Source organism: Corvus brachyrhynchos, unplaced genomic scaffold (genome assembly GCF_000691975.1).
Source record: "Corvus brachyrhynchos isolate BGI_N302 unplaced genomic scaffold, ASM69197v1 scaffold99, whole genome shotgun sequence".
NCBI classification, from domain to species: Eukaryota; Metazoa; Chordata; class Aves; order Passeriformes; family Corvidae; genus Corvus; species Corvus brachyrhynchos.
In genome coordinates this window covers 2791928-2806756 of record NW_008239778.1, presented here as the reverse complement: position 1 = coordinate 2806756, position 14829 = coordinate 2791928, and the positions used below count along the sequence as shown (strand labels likewise).

The window sequence follows — 14829 nt, the reverse complement described above, 5'->3', positions numbered from 1 at the left end:
CACTGTGGTCTCAGTGCTTTACATTCCTCTCCCATCGCCCTGCTCACGTCCAGCCTTTCATCTCACATGCTTTGCATATCTGACTGCCTTCATTCCTCCCTGGCCCCTCTGAGGTTTCTGCTATCTCAATTTTGGGAGGTGATGTGATTGTGAGAGCGAGAGAATGTGCACGGCTGAGGTTGGCTTGGTGTGAGCTGCAGATGTTCTGGTCAGGAACATGGAGATGTTCTCAGGGGTCTGTCACACGCTGGCAGGCTCACAAGGGCTCACCACCCTCAGGGATCTCTTGCTGTAGTATCTTTAATATTTTCCGTGCTCTATGAATTCAAGTGTTTGTTCTTTCCGAATCCTGTGGCATGCAGGAGGAAGGTTTCCAGGCATCTGTGCCAAAGCCTTGCAGAAGTCTCTTTTCTGAGTGGTTCTCGAGACGTACCAAATCTAGGGAGGACACTGAGATAACCCCAGTGCTCATGTTCCTCTGTGCACCATCAGCCCACTGCTGAGGCCACCCTGCTCTCCTCCTGCACTGTCCCTGGACCTCCTCATGTTCATCATCTCAAAGCAAACCCCTTGCAGGTGTCGGAGTTGCTGCTGTGGTTGTTCTCAGCACGTTCAGCAGCAGGCCCTGCCTGGGCGCTGAGCATCACCATTTCTCACCTGTGCTGTGGTAAAGGCAGGGGCAAATCACAAAGCAGGTGTTTTCTGCAACACAACTACACACCTGCCCCGGCAGCAGCAGGGCCACTGAAAATCAGGAGTTTGGATGCACAGGAATTCACTTGGTGTGTTTTGTGGCAGATCAGCTTTTATGCAGCTGTTTCTCCTTGTGCCCAGTGAGGACAGCAGCCCCTGGAGTCATTTTGCAGGGGTTCAAGACAGTGGCCACCCCATCCTGTTCCTGTCCCCACCGGGTCCCTGTTCGCTCTCCCATGGGCAGCACAGTGCCCTGCAGTCTCCTGCCACTGCAGCTGAAGTGGGGGTGAGGTTGCTCCCTTGGGTGAATGTCTCCACCACTGAGGGAGCTTTGGCCATTTCTCTGCAAAGCTGGCATCAGCTTTAGCGTTCAGCATCCTCCCAGAGGAGAGTGGCTGGCAGAGGTGGCAGTGCACTGACAAGAGCATCATACTCCCTGCCAGGGGTGGAGGGAGCTCTGCATCTGAGACAGCCCAAAATTTGCAGGGACCAAAATCTCCATGTCCCATCACAAAAAACCCTCCAGCATATAGCAAAAAGGAGCTGTTCACCCTCATTTTGCCCCATGTGCCTGCACCTGAGTATGAGGGAACCCCCCCCAAAACTCCCCAGGAGCACAGGAGCTGCTGCAGCTGCCTGTGCTCCCTGCAGAAGAGGCAGGCATCCCTCTCCCTGGCACGGCAGAGCCGAGAGCGAGCGCCTGCGGCCGTGGCCTGCCCTTGTAGGGTAATCTGTGCATGGAGCTACCTTGGCTGGGTGCTGGCAGAGGAATGTGTCCCTATGGGCCAAGTATTCCCTTGAGCTGTGGGATGCTCTGCAGGAGAGTGGTGCTGCACCTTCCAGTGCTGGAATCTCCACAGGGGATTTTACAGCTCTGCTGCCTCGCTTTTTGTTTTTATTTCCCTCTCTCTCCTGTTTTTTCATACGTGTCCATGTGTCCTGCTTTAGAAATGGAAGAGCAGAGGGAAGCTGCCAGTGTTGCTGCCCTGGTATTGCAAAGGGATGGGGGGACAATTCCCCTTTTGGTTTTCTCCTGAGGTCTGGGGTCTCGGCTGCAGCTCAGGATGCCCTGGTGTAATGAGGGAGATGCGCAGTTTTCAGAGCTACGAGGGCTGCAGCGTTTCCTTGGTGAAGGAAGTGATGTGGGCTGGCAGTGGGAGCCTGCATCCCTCCAGCAGCACCTTTTACAGGGACCTGTTGAGGAAAGTGAAAAGCAGTAAGGAAAAACGTCCCCAGAAGCCTCAGCTGTCCTGGGGGGAGCAGACCTTGGAGGAGCTGAGCTCACATTGTTCAGCTGCTGGTTTGCAAGTGCTGAAGGGCTGCGACAGCCCTGGTGTGAGGCAGCATCCAGAGGGAGTGTGACCATCCCATCATCCCTGTAAACAGGTCCTGCATTCCCCCTGCTCCTGTCACCAACGTGAGGGGAGGACAGATGGACACTGGCATGCAGGGACCTGGAACTGGACCTTGGCTGTTTGCAGGGCTCATGGAAACACCTGACTCGCTCCACGCCAGGATTGTGTTACTTAGAGGCCTGAGAGCAACATTTTGAAGAGCATCCACTGTGGTTAAACACTGCAGCTGTGTCCCCTTCCTGCCCCTGCCTGTCACATGCCATGGCATCCTCCTCCCTGTTTGCACAACCATGGAGTGATGTGTTTAGGGGAAGTGCCATGGCTGGCAAATTACCACTGGTATGTCACCTGTTCAGCTGCTGGAGGAGACAGAAGAGATGCTGCTGCAATGGGGAGGAGGTGAATTTTGATTATTGCAATGAGATTTAATACAGTGCAGTTGCCAGCATCCTTGCTTTACACCAAAGCCCACAGTGTCATCCAGAGGGGTGCTGCCATCACAGCAAACCATTTTATCCCAGGACACAGGAGCTGGGCTCTGCAGCCAGCCCTGGAAAAAAAATTTGGCAGAAGTTGCAGAAAAGCCTTTTCCCTCTCTCTTGCCTGTTATTTATTAATTCCCCTGAAAGCTTGTCGGCACCAGGGTTGGCAGCAGGCACGGAGCCCCGCGGGTAACCCCGGGCAGGACCCCTATTTATCAAGAGCACAGGAACAGCGGTCCCCAGTGAGATGTGTTTGGTGATGTGTGCAGTGATGAAAGATAGAGAAATACAGTCAAAAGATTCACGATAAGGGATTTTTCTAACTCTCCTTAGCAAGTGCTGCTTCTGGGTGGGTTTTTTTTAAGGAAAAAAATCTGTTCTGGGCAGCTGCTGCCTCAGGGGTCAGGGACACTCCTGTCAACTGCTTGAAAATTGGGGATCTAGTTGCTGTAAGTCATGTTCTGGCAGGGATTTTGAGGCTGCTCACATGGAGTTCAAGCTGGATACCATCACTTTCCTACAGGCCATGTGTTGCCTGTTAACCTTCCATGTCCAACCCCATCCATCTGGAGGGAGGGTGAAGGGAGGAGGGCAGCCCTGGGACAGTGGCTGTGATGAATAGGTTGCTCCTTGCTCATTGTTTTGGAGGTATTTATGGGTGTAAGTACATGTGCAGTGTGTGTAAGTGGTGTCAGCCCATGGAGCAGTGCCCGTGTCTCTGGCTGCAGCAGGGCTGGGGCTCTGGGGTGGGTGGGAGGATGCAGTGAGCTTCCTCCTCTCTGAGCCACTGCTTTTCCCTGGGTAATGCCTCATTAAGAGCAGTAAGGAGGGATCCTGCCTACTCGCCTTCCCACAGGGCTCCACCTCATCCCTTTTCCTAACTCTTGCAGAGGCCTTCCTCACCCAGGGACGGGCATCCTCCTCCTCCTCACACAGCCTGAGCTGCCGCAGCTGCAGTCAGGCCAGCTCTGTGCAGACAGGATTCCAGGTTCCTTCTGAGATCAACCCAGGAGCAGGCACTCTTGGTAACAAAAACATGGATCTGGTTTGCTTTTGAACCCTCACCAATACTTTTCCTTCTCTTTTTTGCCCTTCATTTCAGGAGAAGAGGACAAGAAATGAATGACACGAGGGCGACACTCCAAACTAGAGGATCCCTAACTTGTAACTCGGACTGAAGTCTTGCATGCGTGACCACCGCTAAAGCCAGCAGGACATGCATGTGTCCGACTATCAGACAAATGCGGGTGAATCGTCAAAAAGAAAAATACTGATTTTGTTTTGTTCTGTAGCTTTCTTTTTCCTGTACATATGAGTGCAATTACTGGACAGCTGGCATAGGCTTTGGGGATGGAGCTGTGTGGATCTGAATCGTTGTCATGTGGTTCCTTAGGATTTGTTGTTGCCAAATTTTAGACCCTCTTTCCAATTTTCACCGTGACTGGGTGAGCTCGGGCAAGGTGGCCTTCATGAGAGATCAAGACAGGAAGTCGGGATTTGAGGCCACATCCCCCAGTGGGACAGGATGCACAGGGCAGCTTCAGGGGCCAGGAAGGGCTTGGCAGTGAGTGAGGGCAGGGAGAGAGGAGAGGGGGCCACATATTGGGGTTGCTGAGCCTTGATGATGTCCATAGTGTTGGTGGGTGCATTGCTGCTGCTGTGCTCTGCTCCAGTGGCTGCAGCAGCTGGGAATAGCTTCAGAGTGTGTCCAACATTGGCATGGACCTCATGGATGTGTGTTTATGCGTCCAGGTCGGGTGCATGTGGTGGAAGGTGACATTCTTCCTATTTATCACGCTGTCCTGTTTGATCCCTGCGTTTTGGAAAGCCCAGCACCTTCTCAGGCTCATCCAGCACCAAAGCACGATGAAGTCCTGTCTGTTCTTCTCCATCTGGCATCCTTCTCGATCCCATCTGCACTATATAAGCTGCAGTCCTTCTCCTTGTAGGGGCAGCCATGTAAAGAAAAGCAAGGGGGTGCCCACCTTGCATTCCTCATGTCCATCACTCCTTCCTAGTCACACTTTCTTTCCTCAGTGAATTTTTAACTATTTCCCTAGCAGGAGTAGAGCTTAAGTGTTCAGGAGCACATCCATGACTTCACATCCTCTGCTTTGGAGAACATCGCTGACTTGCACAGGGCATCCTTGCCAAGGGATCAGAATGGGAATGAATGTATGCTTGTACATAACGTGGTGTTTCTCCGTGAGTGGTGTTTGTTGTGGCATCCCTTTTTGTAAGGCACCAACTTTATCTTGCCCTTTGGGGATTTTTCCACAGCAGGAGTGAGACAGGCTGCACTGAGAGTTTGTAGATCAGGAGTGGATTTTGGGATCCATTAAATTTATCTTTCTCCATTGAGCTGTGTCAGCTGAGAAGCTGATAGTGGGTGGTTTCTTCTCCAGCTCTCCAGATCCTCCCTTCTGTTTTCCTCACAGTCCCCTATGATCCATCCTGATGATATTTAGTTAGCCAGAGCCTGTATTTTTCCTTTCTCTTACATTCCAGCAACAGCACTAGAGCCACGGTCTGGGGTAGCATTTGCTCCTTTGCTGTTGGGTTTTCTCTTCTACTTTTTGCCTCTTAAAAGCTTCCAATGTTTTTCTGTATCACCTGGGCAAGAGCATCTCTCCTTCTGTACACTAGGTGCCAAATATCATCCCTCCTTTCTTTTCTCCATCACCAGCATTGAAGATGAGCAGAGCCCCCAGACCAATGGGAATGTACAGAATTGTTATACTACTGAGCTGATTTATTGTACAGAAAACCTTGCATGAAATGTTGTTACTGTATTTAATATATAATGTATTCAAGGAATTTTAATATGGAGCTCTTTAAAAAGATCTTTATAGATACTCTGTGGTTAGAAGATTGTTGCTGATTTTTTAAAATCTTATTATACTTTGTCTTGAAGAAGTTTTATTTTTCAAATGTGTTCTGTCTAAATGATTTAATCAGTTGATCCCCTGGGATAACCAATTCCTCTTCAAAGGTTTTCACTATGGATGAGACCCACCCTGGTGTAGAGGATCAGGACATGACCCAGGTACTGCATAAGCTTTCAAAATAAAGCCTCAGTAAGACTAATGCTGTAGACATTTGATTTGCCCTTCCCCAGAAGGGTGGATTTCACCTTATTTTAGTACAGGTCATAGAATTAAAGAACAGTTTAAGTTGGGAAAGACATCCAAGGTGATTGAGTCCATCTCCATTACTCTGTGCAGAAAAACAACCAGTGGGAATTTAGTCCAGTTCCAGCTCGGTGTCATCAGAGGAAGCAGCAGCTTCTCTGAGGCTAACAACCAGTTTGGGAGAGGCTGGGCTGGATTCAGAGCATCCCAGCCCTGTTTGGAGGGTCCAGCAGGGCTTTCAGCTGCCCAATGGCATCTCCCTGGGATGTGGTGGCCTTGGTCCCTTGTGCTTACAGGAACCTGCTTGGTCCATCCACCACCTGAGTTACACTGTTTTCCCTGGACTTAATGTCTGGTGGTGTATTATTAATTTAACCCAAATACGTGTGGTGTGGAGAAGTTTCTTGTGTAAAAGCCCAGGCAGTGTCAGTCTGCTCATGCAGTCGTTGGGTCACAGTTGTGAGTTACCAAATGCTGAGCCATCATGGGCAGGAAACCAGAGCTGTGTCCCAGCTTGTTCTTTCCAGTAGCAGCAAATTGCATTTTATTTCTGTTGTGAGCCTTCAGATCTATCTAGAAAGTAGCCCAGGTAATCTGCACTAGAGCTGCCTGGAGCAGGCATCCCCCTTGCTGGGAGGGACCATTTTGACACGTCTCCATGTCCCCTTCTGAATGGTTGACTGCGTCTCTTGTCTTTCCCCCCATCCTTTAATTACTTGGAGTACAGGTTGTTGCTCCATACTTTTTGATTACAGGGGCTTATACTTCAAACATCTTAATGAAGCAGAAAAACATCCATAGATGTAATTATTTTTTCCTTTATTCTTCAGTGAAGGGTCAGGATAAATCACAGAGTAGTTATTTATTGCATGTATGCCAGCAGCAGCATGGTGGGGACTTTTACAGGCTGGAACATGTTCTTATGTAAACTTGGAGATCCCAGAGCCAAGACCATCACTTTGGGATAGGCTCTTGTGTCTTACCAAGGCATCTGACTGTGCAATACAAGGGAGAGGGACACTGGGTGGCTGTTTTGCCCAAAAGCTTTATTAAGAAAGTAGCTGAGGGGCAAACCTCTGGGATCCTTGCTTTTCTTGGCAACAGAGGTTAGGAATTATTTCCTTTTTAGTTTTATTTTGATGGTGCTGCTTGGCATATTCTAAGTCTATAAATAAAACTCAGGTCTTTCCAGCAAGACCTTTAGCATTGGTGGGCTGCTGTGACAGATCCTCCACAAGATGCAGGGTGTAGGATGTGCTGGGATGGCAGCATAGGATTATCTATGAGCACTTTATACTCCTTCCTCAGGGGCCAAGCACTGTGCTGGGGTACAGCCAAGGTGGGAGGGGAAGGTCCTGTGTCCCTGGGGTGAGCACCAGGGGGATCAGCTTCGGGCAGCAGCTGTGGCAAGTCTTTTGTACTGTTTTGGGATGTTGTGTCATTGTGGCCAGTTGCTGGATGAGCTCTTCCCCCTGTGGTGTGTGATCCCATGGGGAGGCATGCTGGAAAAGGAAAAAGAGCAAAGTACTGCATCCTGTGTTTTATTTGTGTCGTGTGGCCCAGGCCTGCATGAGGTTTGTGTTTGTGTGTTTGGGGCTTTGGCACTGTGAACATTCCGTGTGTGTGTTTCTGGTGATGCTCTGCTCAGCCAAGGCTGGATGGCACCATCAGGCACTGGAGAGGGCAGTAGGAGGGACAGGCTCTATGGAGGGGCTTGGGGGACTTTGTTCCTGTAAGAGCATCAAACCTGGGATTGAATTTGAGTTTCTGCTCATGGTGTGCATGGCAGAAGGAGGAGCAATAGGAAAACTCAGCATTGATTTTTGGTCCTTCTTTTGTACATCAGGTTGATAAAATACTGCTTCCCAGTCAGGGTCCTGCTCCACCAAAACTCATGAAGTAATGATTTGAGCTGTGCAGGCACTCTGGCTGGGAGATGTTCATGAGGTTCAGTGACCTTGGCATTATGTCACTCCTGAAACTCAAACACAGCTGAGGCCCTGCTACCAACTCTTAAGACTTACTGTGATTTTTGGACCATACCTGGCATGGCCATCACTTTGATGACAGAGATTCAGTCCCATCTGGGCTCTTTTTCCTCCCACTTCTGCAGAGGCATTTTCTGTCAGGGGAGACAGCCTGGGACTCAGGTTTTTGGTACTGACCAAGGAGAGGGCTTTACCCCATGCAGATCTTGTGTGGCACAGTTGGGGTTAGGATTTGCAGGGCTGCAATGAGGAGGAGACACAGGGTAAACTGTGCTCCCTGGACATGTTCTTGTGGTGCCATTCAGCTTTTGGTGTGAGTGGGGCATTAAATGAGCCAAAATCTGTGTGTGCCTGGAGTGATGGGCACTTGGGACCAAGAGGAGGGCGACCACTGAACTGCCAGCGGGTGCCCTCAGCGGCTTTGGTCTGGAAATATGCTGATTTTTTTATATAAGATGCCTGAACAGCCAAATGTAGAAATCTCTGAGATTGTGCTTCATAGCAAAAGGTAAATTGTTATATCTTGGGGGGTGGGAGGGTGTTATTTGAGGGATAGAACTGAAAAAAATGAGGTTTCCTATTTTATTATATGAGAGATATTTTTCCACTAAATTACCGCTTCCTAAACCGTGTCCTTTGTCTGACTGTAAATAGCCAGGTGTGCCAGGAAGATGTGGGAAGGCTCCTTGTGGTCACATCCATACAATCCACTCTGTTCACACAATATTGGGCTGATTTGTTTTATACTTAGAAAATTACAGAAATAAAAGCAATTTTACTGGATGACTCTGGGGGTTTTTTGGTCTATTTTGTTGTTGGTTTACCTCTTCTTTTTTTTTTTTTTTCTCTTTTCTTGTCCCATTTGTGGCTGATTTGGGGGACATTTGGGAGCCCCTGGAGCCATACGGGAGTGTCTGAGGGCATTCTTCAGCCGTAAAAGGAGTTGTGCTCACCAGATCAGGATTTCTTGTGGGTTTTCAGAGGAGCCAAACTAGAAATGGAGCTGAGCTTGTGCCTGGCATGGGATGACAAAGGCAAAATGAGCGGAGTGGCATGATGTGACTATTGGGAATGTTTTCATTCACTCTCAGGGCACAAGAATACAAATAACAGTGCTAATTTTGACTGTATCCAGAATAGTCATCACCTTATCTTCCCCAGCTGGGAGGGGAGGTTTAAATAAGCCCTGAAATAACCTCCATAAGAAATAATTGTGAAATAAATAATAATTAAATAACTTGGCCTCCTCTGGGGGGATGGCATAGTGCTTGGGGCCATCTCTGCATCACCCGGAGCTCTGCCCATGGTGATGTTTCAAGCAGAAAATCCTGATCTAGCTGCAGGTTGTGTTTTAGAGCAAACCTGTGCTCATGGCAACATCTACCCTTGGTGCTTTTTTGCTGGGATGTGGCGCCATATATTCCTTCCCGATGCTGTGAGCAGGACAAAGGTGGTGCACAAGATAAGCCAAAAACTTTGTAACCCACAGGGGGTTACAAAGAGGGACATGGGATACCCTGGCAAGTGCTGGTTTTGGGGAAGGGCCATTGCTTGGCCTTCTCTTTGCAGGAGCAGACTAATGGCAGGGCAAGAGATGCGCCGCTGCCATGGCTGGAGGGGGATTTTCAAGCCAGTCCCCCATACCAGAAATGCTGTCTCAGGACACAGTGGTGAAGGCAAAAACACCCCAAATTTCCCACCTGATGTTGTGTCAGTCCCTGGATCCCTGGGGACCATCACCTGGGACTATGCTTGTCTTTGAAGGCATGATTCAGAACACAGGTGTTACCCTACCAAAACAATCCCATTGTCCCTGTGATTGGCTGGTCCATGGCACAGGTCCAGCCCCCACGTTGGATGTGCATCCACATTTCTGGAGGCCACAATGGCCACAGGGCCACTGACACATTTTGGCACCCCCAGCACCTTGGGTTCATGTTGGCTTTGGCATCAGCTAAACTATTGCTGAAGTATTTCCAGGGAGATATGTTGTCACAGCAACTGGGGATGGAAATGCCACTTCTGAGGGGTGAGTACCACCAAAAACATCCTGTGCCAGGGCGTTGCAGCACGGGACAAGTACAGAGCCAAGCCAGCCCTGCTGGGAAGGAGTGAAGAGAGGTCAAGGACAAGTTAAAATTGGAAAGAAAACTGAACATGCTGTTTTGTAGAACCTTGCTTGCTCTCATCTGCCAATTTTTTTCCACTTTCCCCTTCCCATTGCCAGTGGTGCAGTGTAAGCACCTCCTGCAACTGGTGAGGGCAAGGGGGCTGTGGTAGCCAAAATTACTGGGAAAAGCCACCAGCTCTCAGAGGCTCTTCTTGGCAACCTTGACCACAGCAGGGCCCCTCTGCACCCACCATCATATTTTAAATCTTGCCTCTGTGTTACTCCTCCCCATCCACAGATCTGCAGCGTGCCACACATTTTTGTGCTGAAGTTCAGAGCTCTGTGCTGGACACTGCCAAGCATGAGTCTGGGCTGTGTAATGAGCTTAATCTATTATTTTTGTATTTTCTTTCCCCCCATCAATGTCTGAGAGCCTGGCAATACCTGGTAGCTTTTATGCCCTCCACAGTTGTGTTTCTCTGGGTGTGGGTGGGCTTGAACCCCATGCAGAGGTTTTCAGAACCCTCTTTGTGCTCCAGCAGTTCCTGTCCCAGCTCAAAGCAAGGATGCACTTGCATTTCCAAATGTGTCCCTTAAAAATACCAGATTTTGCATTTTTCTCTCAGCCCCAAGCACAGGCTGAGTGTATTTAACGGGCAGGGGGAAGGAGTTCCCTTTGCAGCCGTAGATGGACTCCTGTGCTAATGCTGCACAGCACTGCCAGGGATACCCTTGGAGGGTCACCAGCCCTCAATGCCCTTGGCATCTGGCCTGGCTGGAGCTGGAGATGCTGGATGAGGCCAAGCCTGGCGCTGGGGACCAGTCAATGCCAGCTGATGCAGAAGAGTGTTTGGGAAATCTGGCCCTAGGTCTTTGCAATCTCAGACACAAACATAGGGGCTTTAGAGCCTCGTTTGCTGTTTCTGCTTCCATTTTCCCCCCCCACGGGCAGTGGAGCTAGATGGGCTCATTTTCCTTATCTCTACCTGGTTTTAGAGTTACAGAATCACAGAATGGTTTGGGTTGGAAGGGGCCTTAAAGATCATCTCATTCAAACCCCCTCCCACGGTCAGGGACACCTTCCATTAGACCAGATTGCTCAAAGTCTCGTTCAACCTGGCCTTGAACACTTCCAGTTCTACTCTCTGTGTCCCTGTGCTGTCCCACTTGGTCCTTTGTTTTCATGCTGCTCCGGTCAAGCCTAGTTCAGCACTTTCTGTGCCCTGGGCAAACCTATCCTCAGTGCCCAGGACCTGCTGCAGATGAACTCAAGCTGCCACTGCTCCTCCAGCAGCATCCACACCTCGTCAGTCCTGGCAGAGCACCCCCAGTGCCTCCCACCTGCTCTGCTTGGAAGTGGCCAAGAGATACAAAAGTTATTCGGAGGAGATGACTGTGAATGCATTGACAGCACCATTCCAGTTGCTGTCTGTGGGAACCCAAGATAAAACCATCCCCAAGGTCCCAGCTACGTGTGGGTATTGGTGCAGAGGGTCATGGGACAGCCCCAGGCTGCACCCTACACAGCAGGCTGATAAAAACCTCTTTCTCTTAATAGTATTTTTATTTTTTATTTGGGTGTTACAATAATGCATTTATTATCACAGCAAACAGACATCCCAGCCTGGCCTCAGGACAGCCCAGTGCCTGCACCATAGCTGGAAGCATCACAGCCCCATGATCCCAGCATCTCTGGCCAGCGACCGCCCTGTCTGGGCAGGTCAATTAACAACTGAACAGCCCGAGCAGGGCACTGTCCCTCGATAACCACGTGGCAGAGGCAGGGAGGTGTGTTGGCAGCCACCTGGCACCACCATGCCACCACCATGGCACCATTCCAGGGCCACACAGGTGAGCAATGCCTGGCAAACCTACTAAATTCCTTGTGATGAAGTAATGTAAAGAGTCCCAGGGATGGCATGGGTGTGGGAGAGATGTGAGCCCACAAGTGTTTAGGCTGTGGTTTTTTCACCCATGCTGGGTGCTGCCCAGGAGAAGACTCAGGTTCTGTTGGTGCTCCAGGCTGGGGTCTGCTGCTCTCCACATCACTCCAGACAGGGTCCAGCCCCACTTACCAGCTGCAACATGGCTCCAAGACATTATAAAATGGCAGATGCATATTATCCCCCAATGGAAAGTATTTTCGCTAAATCCATGCTATAACCATTTTATTGACTCCAAGTACCAGAGAGGAGGTTAGAAGTGACTCTTTTACAAGTCATTTTGCTGTTAAATTTAGCTGTCCTATTTTCATTATCCCCATGGCCTTGGCAAGGGTGAGCAGCCTTCCCTAAAAGGCCTCATTTCATACAGTAAGTTATTTGCTTCTCTCCTGACAGATATCTAAGCTTATAAGGTTTGTCTGCTCTGCTCAATAGCAGTATCAGCCTTCAATCTGTATGGTTAACATCAGCATTTTGTATTTGCTTTTGGCTCCCTGTCTGACAGCTTTCCATGTTGCTGAGGACTGGGGCATTGGGATCGCATCACGTCACTTGCAACGTGGGATCATCTGATTTGGATTATCAGGCTTCATGACATGCCCAAAAGATTTGGATAAATGGTTCAGTTGCTTTTCCCCCAGTTTTTCCTATTGCCCAGCAAAGATAATTGATTTGTTCCACTTATTTCACAGTTGTCATGTCTGTAGTATATTGAGTCGAAAGGTTAATGTGACAGTAAGCAATCAGCAAGTGAACTTGAGAGGTGGTGTTGCTAAAAGAAATATTCCTGAAAGGAAAGATTTATCCCAGCAGGTTAAGCTTTTCCATGTTTCCTCCTGCAGAGAGGGCCTTTATCCCAGGCTCAGTGGCTGCAGAGATCCAGTGTCTCCTTTGAGGCCAAGGGAGGCAGCAGATGAACTGGGGCTCATGGAGCCTGTCCCTGCCTGGAGTGCTGAAGCAGCTGGGTGCTGGGATTTCCAGGGAAAACGTCCTCTCTTTCCCCCAGAAACACAGCCCCAGTGCCCCCCCCTCAGCCCCAGTGCTCCCCAGCACAGAGCTCACCCCTGAGGGGCTGTGCCCGGAGCTGCCTGGTGGGATGCAGTGAGGGCACAGGGTCCCCCACCCACAGCCTCTGTGCTTTCCCCAGCAATGAGCCAACGCCCTTCAAAGCTCCCATTGCGGCTGTTGCCCCCAAATTTCAGTCTGGCACTTTCAAATCCAGTCCCTTTCTCAGTGATATTTGTACCCTGCTGAGCATCCCTCGCTGTGACCCCGGCTCGCCCGGCCCCGCTCACGGCCGGGCCTTTCAGGAAATGCTGGGAATGCTTCGAAATGCGCCCAGCCCAGCCCAGTGCAAGTGCTGGGAACGAGCCAAGCCCCAGCTGTCTGGCCTCACCACGGGAGGGGGCCAAGCTGCGCGCCTTTCTGCTCCGTGGGTCAGCTCCGAATTGCTGAGCTGGGCTTTCTGTGCCCCTCTTCTCTTTCCCGACCCTTTTTCTGGGGCAGCTTTTGGGAGACAGAGTAGGACACGGGCTCGAGACACACAGCCTGAGGTGGCTGCTGTGGCAGGAAAGATGATACCCCAATCCTAATTCCTAAAATCTCCCCCGGGACCCCCACCTTCCATCCCACTGCTGTCCCCAGGGATGCCTCGTGGTCCCGCTCATCCCGAGCCCTGCCTCTGTCCCCAGGGAAGGACCCTGCCGGCGAGGGAGCATCTCTCACGGGCAGATGGCTTCGTCCTGGTGGCATCTGGGCTTGGCAGCGGGGTGGCCCTGCACCCTCCCACACCCTGTCCCACCCCCAGACCATGTAGGGCACCCGCTGTTCCCAGCCCAGAGCTTATAGGAAGAGGAAGCCTCATCCCTGCGCAGAGGAGGAAACCCGACAACCCAGATGTGCACAGAGCCACGCCGATAGCATTCTTATTTTCTTTTTTTTCCTCTGCAAGCAGAGGAGCTGCCGAAGCGGCGGCGGGCACGGCCCAACCCACGGCGCGGTGAAGAGCCGGGAGGCTGCGGGACAGCCCTGGCGCAGCCATGGGGCAGAAGTGCATGGACAAGGTGTCCTCCTTCCTCTTCGAGTATGACACCCCTCGGATGGTGCTGGTGAGGAACAAGAAGGTGGGACTGACCTTCCGGCTGATCCAGCTCATCGTCCTGGCGTACATCATCGGGTAAGGCTCCCCAGCACCTGCCTTTCCTAAAATTAATGCTTTGCCATGGGTTAAAAAGCAATGGAGAGAGAGAGGCTTCTATAACCCCTATATCCCAGGGCAGGGGGGTTACTGCTGATGGCTTCACATCCCTCTGGTTGTGGCTGCCCCCATGCAGCCCAGTGTCACACCATGGCTCTTTTAGATGGCAGTTAGTCCCCATATCCTCCCCAGAAGCTACTGTATGTGCAGGCTGGAGGCTCATCCCTGCCCAGCCCTGCTCTGCACACTGGGGCCCGATCTTCTCACTGAAGGGAACCCAAATCCTGCTCCAGCTGCTGGACGGTGGCCCAAGAATCTGTTGTTATTTTTATTTTCATTTGTATTAAATAAGAGGCATCTGAGGCCAGTGCAGTGATTTGTGAGACCCAAGCAGCTCAAGACAGGGCCATAAATCTCCCTGTTCACCGCTCTGATGCTGCGGCTGAGACGCAGCTTGGCTCCAAAATTCCTGGTCTGCTTTGCTTCTGGGAGGCAGCTCCAAAAGCAAACGCAGTGCAAGGGCAACTGCTTAAAAAAGGCAGCGAGTGGAGCAGGCGGAATCAGAACCCAGTGAGGATGTGTGTCCTCAGGTGCCCCGGGACTGCTGCTCCTGCCACAGTGACTCGGTCCCTGTCCCCTCAGTGTGAGACGATGCTATACAATGCAATGATTGGTAAGCCTTTGCTGTAGCCCCATGGCTGCTGTGGACTCAGCCCTACAGGGAGACCAGCACCCTTTCATGGGGAAGGGCCCCAGGGCAAGAGGTTTGAAGGGAAAGGGGGTATGTGGCCATGAATTGGAAAATCTGGGAATTTTTGTGGTGCAGAGTGTCTCATGAAAAGACATGAAAAGGAAAGGCAGTGGCTCCCAGGGCTCAGTGCAAGCCAGTTGCTGTGGGGAGCAGAGGTGCCCATCCCTCCTTTTAGCACA

At 50.8% G+C, this 14829-nt stretch overlaps 2 protein-coding genes across 4 annotated transcripts in view; both read left to right on the top strand.

Moving 5' to 3' along the window:
- The window catches only part of ATP2A3 (ATPase sarcoplasmic/endoplasmic reticulum Ca2+ transporting 3), a 33116-nt gene extending 24681 nt beyond the window's left edge, over positions 1–8435 (top strand). The window contains 1 exon segment of the mRNA XM_017743041.1: positions 3633–8435. Within this exon segment, the coding sequence (XP_017598530.1) occupies positions 3633–3708 (76 nt within the window). The 3' untranslated portion in view covers positions 3709–8435.
- Positions 8436–13562: 5127 nt separating this feature from the next.
- Positions 13563–14829, top strand: part of P2RX1 (purinergic receptor P2X 1) — an 11861-nt gene continuing 10594 nt past the window's right edge. For 2 of the 3 annotated variants that reach the window (XM_017743074.1, XM_017743075.1), the window contains exon 1: positions 13563–13878. In XM_017743074.1, coding sequence (XP_017598563.1) covers positions 13742–13878 — 137 coding nt within the window. In that variant the 5' untranslated portion in view covers positions 13563–13741. The remainder of the gene's footprint in view (positions 13879–14829) is intronic. The other variant, XM_008640383.2, reaches the window with a different exon arrangement.